At 46.4% G+C, this 9419-nt stretch overlaps 1 protein-coding gene across 1 annotated transcript; it reads left to right on the forward strand.

The window, feature by feature from the left end:
- The first annotated feature begins 3464 nt into the window (after positions 1 to 3464).
- On the forward strand, positions 3465 to 9062 carry CST8 (cystatin 8). Its single transcript, XM_026487471.2, has 3 exons — positions 3465 to 3695; positions 7196 to 7309; positions 8979 to 9062. Exons 1-3 carry the CDS (start codon positions 3465 to 3467, stop codon positions 9060 to 9062), a joined length of 429 nt encoding a protein of 142 aa, XP_026343256.1.
- Positions 9063 to 9419: the final 357 nt, after the last annotated feature.

The raw sequence follows: 9419 nt of genomic DNA on the forward strand, positions 1-9419 counted from the left end.
CTCACAAGTCCTGGTGGGTACATGGTACACCTCACCTTGTACCGTGAGTTCTCAGAGAGAGAGAGAGAGAGAGAGCACAGACCTGGGGCTCCACCTTTATTAGAGCCTGAGTGTGGGGTATCCAGGGTTTCATGGGTTTACTCTTTATCAGCGAATTTAAAGCATAAGAGCCAGAGGTGGAGGGGCACCTGGCTGGCTCAGTTGGAAGAGCATGTGACTCTTGATCTCAAGGTCGTGAGTTTGAGCCCCATGTTGGGTGTATAGGTTACTTAAATAAATTTAAAAAAACCTTTAAAAAAAAGAGCAGAAGGTGGAGCATTGGAAGGGAGAAGCAGGGTCACTCACATGCTCAGGTGTCTAGGTCACCCAGGGCTTTCTGAGAAAGGGACCTTCATGGCTGGGGCAGCCTGCTTCCTTATTTAGTTGTTTGCTAGTAGTTGTGTCCCACAGCTGGCAATGTTTGTTTGAGGTAGATGTCTTTGAAATGGATGCCTTGGAAGTCAATAGCTCAATATAGGCACTTACATTACAATCCATAAGCTTTACTTCGGGTACTTACACTACACTGGTCTAGGAGGCGTGCTGGTATGGCTTCACTTTAGGTTGATGCAGCTGGGCTCACTTTCAGGTGGTTTCAGAACACTGTTCTGGGGCTCAGACTAGGTGTTCCTACACAGCAGGTTCTCAGACTACATCCTAGGGCACCCCCTTACCTTGGAAAATCACCTGAGGACAAGTGGACAAATGCAGTATGTCTTCACATCTCACCATAATCCTGACACATGGTCACTTTTGCCTCTACTGCCCAGGCCTAAGTCAGCCATATGCTCAAACCCATCACATGGGTGGAGAAATATATTCCATCCACTGTAGGGGAGGCCCTGAGAAGTCACTGCAAAGGGTGCAGATGAAATATTCTTAAACAGGAAGGCTTGGAGGACTGCAACAATGACTCAGTCTGTAACACTTGGTTATATAATGCTGAATGTAAAAACCTAAGTTCCAGGAGTCTTACATACACTGCAGTAGACGTCCTTTTATAGAATACAAAGCCAAGCAAAACTGAGCATGTCAGGTGTGCAGACACTGGTGATTAAACTCTTGAGTAAAGGCAGGGATGATATGGGGTGTCCAGGATAATAAAGGAGCACATATTGTCAGATATTGATAATATTCTGCTCTTGGTTTAGGTGATAGATTGTGGGCTGTTCGTTGTCCTATACAGCCACACATGGACAAATGCCAGGTGTGTCATGAACAAAGGAAAGGATGACGTTTAAGCAAACTCTGGGCAACTAGGCTTCATAAGAAAAGGAAAAGATACGCAAACAAAAACTCAAATGCACCATACAGTCAGAGAAAATCAAACAGAGGTTTTGAACTTGACGATTAATTAGGAAAGGGCTAAGGGGCAGTTTATGGAGTTACTCTAGCAGTGCCGGCTCAGTGGGCCCTGGGGTGGTGGGGCTCCTTGCTCCAAAGACCTTCTGAAGTGGGCTCACTGTCTACTGGGTGTATCTTTGGGGTTGTTCCTTAATGATCTGCTTGGCCTGAGGAGCAATGAATGACTCTTGCAGGAGTAGCTGGAAGTAAGTGGGAGTAGCTGGGAATAGACAAGAGTAGCTGGGAATAGGTGGGAATAGGTGGGAGTAGGTGAGAGTAGGGGGAGTAGCTAGGAATAGAGGGGAGTAGCTGGGAATAAGTGAGGGTAGGCAGGGGTAGCTGGGAGTAGGTAGGAGTGGCTAGGAATAGGTGGGAGAGGCACTTTGGATTTGGGTGGAGGCAGTGACATTTGTATTGAGACTTGCAGGTGGCTGAGGCTCTGGGTGGAGGTGAGAAAACATCAAGCCCTGGTAAGAAGGCTGGGCCTGGTTAAGGAGGCAGGGTGCTGCTTGAACCTTGGTGAGGTGGGAGAGGCTAGTAGAGATATGGTTGAAGACATGGGTGTACACAATCAAAGTGTGATAAGGATGCCTTTGGATTTTTTAATAAACAATTTTGTTTATGAAGAATAGGATCAAATATAGTGTTTTGCCTCCTGGTTCACATATACATTGATACCCAAGAGGCACAAATGCAGTACACTGGTTCTCAGACATGGCTACACATTGGAATCTGGGATGGCTTCCTCATCACTGGGCCCTCTCCCAAGATTGATTTTATTGGTGGGAATGGCCTAGGTACTTCTTAAAACTCCCCAGGTGCTTTTAACATGAAGCAAAATCATTTATATCAAAATCATTAATACACTATTAATACATGGTTAACAGTTGGGCAATATATACTAAATTTAAATATAGGTAAAATTTTGCATTAATTTTCCCATTTAGTCTTTTATTATATGGAAATACCTGTGTAATTTCCCAAAGATACTGGAAAAGTATTGTCCACTACAGTACTGTTTGTAACAGCTGTAATGGGAAACAAACAAAACATCCGTGAATAGGCAGTTAAAATACACCTGGTGTATTCACCTGTTTTACTACCTGCCAGGCAGACTTATTCCAGCATATTGTTTCCTATACATTGCCACTTCTCGTGGTCACAATGTTTTGGCCCTGGGACCAATGCCCACCTCTCGGCCCCTCCAGGAACTTGCTGGACATCGATTTGGGATTTTCACAGAGAAGCAGAATCTCTGAGAGCTCAGGGGGTGCATACGCCCCCTCCCACTAAGGCAAAGTCTCGGCCATCAGGTTGGCTGGGTGATCCTCACCCTGGCAGAACAGCAGAGGGAAGTGCTCTTGGCCAAAACAGAGCGGGTCCAGAGGCCAGGCATTTAAGAAGTGGGGGTCACTGCACAGATGGGCAGGAGACCTGTGGGTAGTCTCCACAGCTCGCCTGCTGTGTGTGAGCTGTCTGCACCAAAGGACAGTGGCTGTGTCACAGGTGCGAGATTACGTCACAAAGTGTGCCTACCTACAGGGGCATGAACATAGCAGAGATCAGGAGTGAGGGAGGCCCCTGACCAAGCTTAGGCACAAACTGAGTGCTAGCGACCCAGGAGAACCACAGGCTGGGGCGTGGGCCACAGCCAACTGCACAAGGAAGAGGGAGCAGCCAGTGGGTACGGCAGGTTGGAAAGCCCCCAGAGAGCCAGAGCCAGGAAAACTTGGGGCAGAACACTTTTCACAGTCACATCGTACAGGCCTAAGGTGCAGAAACAGGAGTGGGTGGTGAGGTGACCAGGGTAGGTCCTTGCAGACCTGGGTCTAAGTGTTCTCCCTGGAATTGCAGACCACACCCGGGCGATGGAAGGGAGAAGGCTGATAGCAGGGACTCTTTAACTGGTTTCTTGTGGGTTGATTTTCTTGGAGACAGGGGTACCCCTAAAGGGTGAACCTAATGGCTCTTTCTTAAATCCAGCTGTTTTAGATCTTTGAACCTGCAGCCATCCCACTCCACCTGCAGCTCCAGCCATGGGAAGACGAGGGGGCTCACTTGTGTCCCTGGACGTAGGGACCATGACTAGATCCTGGGGGTCCTGCTTGCTCCTGCTCACCATTTTGGTGGCCCTGGTGGCCAGCACAGACCCAGGCAAGAATAAGGTCAAGGTGTTGAGGGAATTAAAAGTGATCAATGCTTCAAATGCCAATGTGAAGCAGTGTCTGTGGTTTGCCATGCAAGAATACAACAAAGAGAGTGAGGACAAGTACCTCTTCCAGGTGGTCAAGACAGTACAAGTCCAGCTTCAGGTAAAGGTGTTCCCTTCCACTATGCATGTGTGCCTATGGTGGCACAGAGTGAAGTCGGACTGAAAGAGTGGGCATGGGAGAAAAACAATGGTATACAAAAGTTCTAAATATGTGAGTGATTAAGTACTTACACATTAGCATGTCACTGTGACATCACTGCACTTTCTATATCTATATCATCTATATCTATATCTAAATTTGTATCTATATCGATATATATGCTTGCACTGTTGTTCTAAGTACTTTATGTGTACTAACTCACGTAAATTCCAAACTGCAAATCAGATGTTCATGATTTGTGTTTGCTAGGGTTGGGAGATAAATTGAGTGCCACGAATATTTTGCAATAATGTTGCCATGGGCAACATTTCAATCTAGCCACATAACTTAGATTGTGGGGTTGAAAAGAGATATGTGGCCTATCTGATGTGTAAGTAATAAAGTCTCTCCTCCTATAGTCTATAATTCTTTGACTCCAACATTTGTTTAGTGGAAGTAGAGACATTCTGACTCTATGTTCATAAAATGTATCCCTCCTCACAGGGTCATGCATGGCCCAATGATAGGAAGCATCGCTTAGTTGGAATCCATTGAGAATGATGCTCCCTAGAGCTTGCAACATGTGGCCCTGCGTGCCATGGTTAAGAAAAAGCCCCCAGAGCTGGGGCTGAACTGACTGTACCATCCTCAGTCTGCAATTTGGTGGTATGACTTGTAATTCCACCATGAAACTTGTGGGAGTGAATTGTAAAGGTACTCAGCAGAGAGGTCTTTGTTGCAGAGTTTACTTCAGTTTTTATATTCTCCATATGGCATGTCCATTTGCAAGAGCTGAGGCAGTGTACATATTGGCACTTATGACCCTGTCCCTTTGGGACGTTGTGAGCCAACAGCCCATATTTCCAGTATATCGTGCTGATGGAGCTCTGTTTATTGACTGGTACACTGCACAGTCTACCCGGAGAACTCCTGGAGCCCTTTGAAATAGAGAAATGGATTCTGGCTCTTGTCACTTCCCCAGATCCCTTTGCAGTTGTCTTTCTTTGGTACCCAAGTAGCACACATATTCAGCAAGTTTCTCCCAAGCCAGTTCTATGCTAGCTGCTGTAGATGGGGTGGTGAGATGGACAGAAATAATCACACTCCTAGGGAGTCAGCAGTCTAATCAGAAAGAAACAGTGCTAAACCCGGAATGAGAGCTGGGGCATCTGACCTAGTGGCATGGTACCTAGGGGTCTGGAGGTCAGGGGAAGGCTTCCTCGGATAGGCTTTCACCTGAGGAGCCTGTAAATGTCCTACAGCACTGGCCTCACCCTCACCAATTAAAAGAGGATCTCTCGGTGGGACCCAGGTCTCAGTAGGTATTAAAACCTACCAGGTGATCCCAATATGCCATCAAGGCTGAGAACCACCTCTCTAGGGAGTGATATTTGTGCTAAACCTGAGGGCAGACTAGGAGGGAATCAGGTGAAGGATGCTGATGCGAAGTGTTTTCATTTAGGTTTCCCACAGCAGATCCTAGTGCTAGAATTCAAGTGCCAGTAGTTTATTTGGGAGGCCATCCCAGTAAGCACCAGGAGACTGGAGGAGAAGGGAGAGAGGGCAGGAAAGTGGCCAGTACAGCATGAGAGTTACTGTGCAGGTGACCACCATGGGCCTCCCTGGGGCCTTGGGAGAAGATGCAAAGACTGCCTCAGAGTTTGGCTACCCTGCAGGAGGGAAGCTCAGTTGCTTACTCATCAACTCCCATCCATTGTTGGTTAAGAGCTGCTCTTGGCTCCGGCTGGTCAGGAAGCCTCTAGGCAGGGAGTCCCAGGAAGTGGCAGTGTGTTTGGGAAAAGCAAAGGACACGCACCACTCACAGCATCTGCTGTAGGAGGGGAGCCAGGAGGACTCGGGGGCTGCGCGTGGTTTGGGAAGAGCAGTCAGGCATAACTGGCTGCCACTGGAGAGGAACATGGCCCATTTAGCAACTCAAAAGAGCCAGTGTGACTGGCCAGAGAGGTGGGCAGGGACCAAACCACTCAGGGCCTTGAAAGTCATGGGCAAAACCTTTAATTTCATCTTAGGAGGGCTGAGAAGCCACATAAACATTAGGTCAGGGAGGTCTTGGCATCCATGTGATCAGATTGGGGTTTTAAAACGGTCACTGGTCAAGTTATTTTTAGAAAGGATTGTGAGGGTTCCGTGAAGGTGTCCATGTAACCGATGGCCTTTAGCTTCCCTCAGGCCAGGTTTGCGTTTCCCTGGAAATCAGCGCCTAGCAGCCCTTTGCCGCCCCTCTGGCTGGTTGAGCAGAGAGGGCAGAAATGTGGAAGGGGTGTATCATGGTGGTTAGGGATGCAAGCTTAGTGCTGGGCTCCTCTGTTGGAGCCCTGGGTCTTGCGGGCTAGATGGATGGTCACTTAGTTCCTCTGCCCAGTTTCCCTACTGAAAACAGAGGAAGTGACAGCCTCACAGCGTGGGTTGGTATGCAGGCTGAGTCATTGTGTGCCAAGCTCCAGGAACAGTGTCAGGCAGAGAACAAGCATGTGGTGAGCTTTACCAAGTATCAGGACTGAAACAAAGTCCTGTGGGTGTTTGTGTTTGCTTCCATGGTATTTTCGAGGTACCCAACTTAACTCTCAAACCCAAGGGGCAGCTCTGCCGGTCTCTCCTTGATGTCAACTAACCAGCAGGCCAGGGTCACCTTGTTAATTCTTTGGAATGTAGTTAAAATGTAATACAATTTTATTAAAGTCTTGAAGTTAGCAATGAGGAAAGACACCCCTTTGGTCTCCTGCTGTAATTTGTTAAACCCAGACGAAAGCTGATTTATATGAACATCATGAGTGGCCTTAACAGCACTGAGCCATTAATGAGCTCAGAAACTACTGATGCCTTGCTGTAGACCAACTGCTTCTCTGCTTACTAAACACTCAACAGAGAGCAGCCAGACCAACTCCAGCGAGCATGGCCCCTTTAAGGACTGCTTGCTAAGGTGGTGGAGAAGCCCTCCAAAGCAGGAAATGTCACTCAGATAACAGACTCTGAAGGGGGGTGTGGGAAAGGAATCAAGGAGGAGCACCCAATGTGGCTGCAGGCCCTGTGCTCTCTTCTGGCCTGTGGGAACCTGTAATATCTCGGGCCCAGGAGAGCTGATGGTTCTGGTGACCTCATCCTTCTCCCTGATCCTTCATGGAGCATGCGGCACGCCCTCGACTTTGGGACAGAAAACGGAATTAGAAGGTCTCACCTTCATTGGGACCCCACACTAGAAAGGAGACTTTTCCCTGAGGATACAAGTCTAGGTAGCAAGTTCCAGTGTCCAAATGGTATCAGTATACAGAGGAATCCAGGCCTTCCTCTAAAGGTATGTTGGAGAGAGGGCATAGAGAGTAGGCAATAGGGAGAGGATGAGGGGGAGAGTGTTTTTTACTTTTGGGGGTTTTTTGGGCTAAAATTTTAAAAAAGTAAAATAAAAATCTTTTGAATAAAATTGCACAATTGCTAACTGACAGGTTACAGATCGTTTGGAATACTTTATTGATGTTGAAATTGGTCGCAGCAACTGCAGAAAGTTTTCAAACAGTACTGAAAACTGTGCCATTCAAGAGAACTCTAAACTGGAAAAGGTGGGTGACCAACATTCTGTGATGATCTTGGCTGCTCTGAGCCCCAGACAGAAGAACTCAGGGTACCTGTACCCTCTCTCTGAGGTCTTGATCACTCTCACTCCCAAAGCTTTGCCCCAAAGGTGGGCTTTGGTGCAGAGGATAGAGAGCAAGGAATGTGATGAACCCCTCTGTCTTTCCCCCACCCCACATCCTAAGGGCAGAATGCTGTCAGGGTCACTCTTACTGCAAGGGCTTCATCCACTCTGGCCCTTGGTGCAGGAAAACTTGATAACACATATTCATTGAAAGTCTGTCCTCTTGGACCCAGATGAGCAACCCAGCCATTGCTGGCCCCAGAGTTGCTCATCCTTGTGAAGGCACAAAAAGAAATTCATTCATCTATTCAGCTATGCAGAAAAGGTTACTATTCACCAGGTGGTAGTTTGGGTACTGGAGATTAAGCAGTGACTAGGCCAGACAGTGTCCCTCCCTCCCCTGACTTATAGTTGATTTTTCCAGGCTCAGTCATGATTCCTGGGAAGGTCATGGAAGAGCAAAAAGACCCCCCCCCACACACACAAACACACACACATGTTCCATGACCTCATCCCAAACCTACTCCATCAGAATTTCCAGGTGCAGACACCCCACACATTTCGTGTCACTGGAAAAGTCTGGGAAACACTGGGTTATGGATAGCAATTGTTTAATAAACAAATGCCTTTAATTTGATAGGTTTTTTGGGGGGGGGATTTTTGTTCTCAGTAAGTTTGAGTTATGATTTATTTCTCTGTTAAATTTTGGTTTCAGGATTTTTCTGGTCTGGTATAATGAGAATGAGGACTTACCATCTTTTTTTTTTTTTTTTTTTTGGTATGTTCTGGATCAATTTAGGGACCACAGGAGCTTTGGGTTCCCAACGTTTGGTGTAATTAGCCTATAAAACCCTCTTGATTTGGTGTTTTTTTGTGTGGGTTTCTGGGGAAAAAGACTTGCATAATCCTCCTTTGCATGCGTTCAATACTCAGCAGAGACCAGGCTTCCTTTTCTCTGACTCCTAATAGCTCCTGGGAGCACCTCAATGTTTCCAATTATTTAAGATGCTCTTAGCTGTTTTTCCAGGACTGCTATCTATGTATCATCTATCTATCTATCTATTTATCTATCTATCTATCTATCTATCTATCCATCCACCTATCACACAGACAGGATATTTCATTTGCCATTTCTATGGTATTTTGAAATGGAGAGAAGGGCTCTTTGGAATAAAAGATGGTAGGCCCTAGAGCCCTCTGAATTGCTCTTGTTATTAGAATGAAAGGTGTTATTAGACTTGTCATTAGAACAAAAGACATCATTTAATTATTAAGATAACATACATTATGAATTGACTTATTTACATTGTAGAAAATATTAGAGATAATTAAAAACAAAATCAGGTTTACATCTGATCTCCCAGCAAAACATGATGATTGTTAGTATTTGCTGTCTACCCCTCATTCTTATGGGAACAGAGACCCCTCCAGGTATCTGCTGATGGCTGCAAAGGTCTAGCAGATTCCTAGGAGCGTTCACTGATGGCTGATGACCCATCCTCCAGCATATTCCTAAGCTGACACCTAGCAACAGGACATTTCCCCCCTCTTTTTGGCATTACTGATTTTGTTGTGGTTGTGGTCTTTTTCAGAAAGTAATGTGCAGTTTTTTTATTGGAGCACTCCCCTGGAATGGTGAATTCATGGTGATAAAGAAGCAGTGTGCAGATGCTTAGGGGGTTCTGGAGCACCCCCACCACCACCATCTCTACCTTTTTCTGTGAAGAGATAAATGGCACATGCTGTGTTACCAATGTGGTTTCCTCATGCACACCTCTCTGCTTATTTTGTTTCCTAGTTTCTTATTAGGGGGTGACAAAAGATGGGTATATCCAATTATTTTTTCTTTTTCTTTTTTTGGCCTCAGGGGAAGCCCCTTGACTTTGGCCAACTTGACCCACCACCAGGAATACGTTTGTCCCTGAGTGCAAAGGATGGAGTGAGGTCTGATTCCGTTCCCCATTGCAAATCTGAGGAATGATTCCTTTTTGACTGGGTAATAACCCCTTCCAGAGGTCTGAAGACAGTGGGTG

This window comes from Ursus arctos, unplaced genomic scaffold, assembly GCF_023065955.2.
Source record: "Ursus arctos isolate Adak ecotype North America unplaced genomic scaffold, UrsArc2.0 scaffold_16, whole genome shotgun sequence".
NCBI classification, from domain to species: domain Eukaryota; kingdom Metazoa; phylum Chordata; class Mammalia; order Carnivora; family Ursidae; genus Ursus; species Ursus arctos.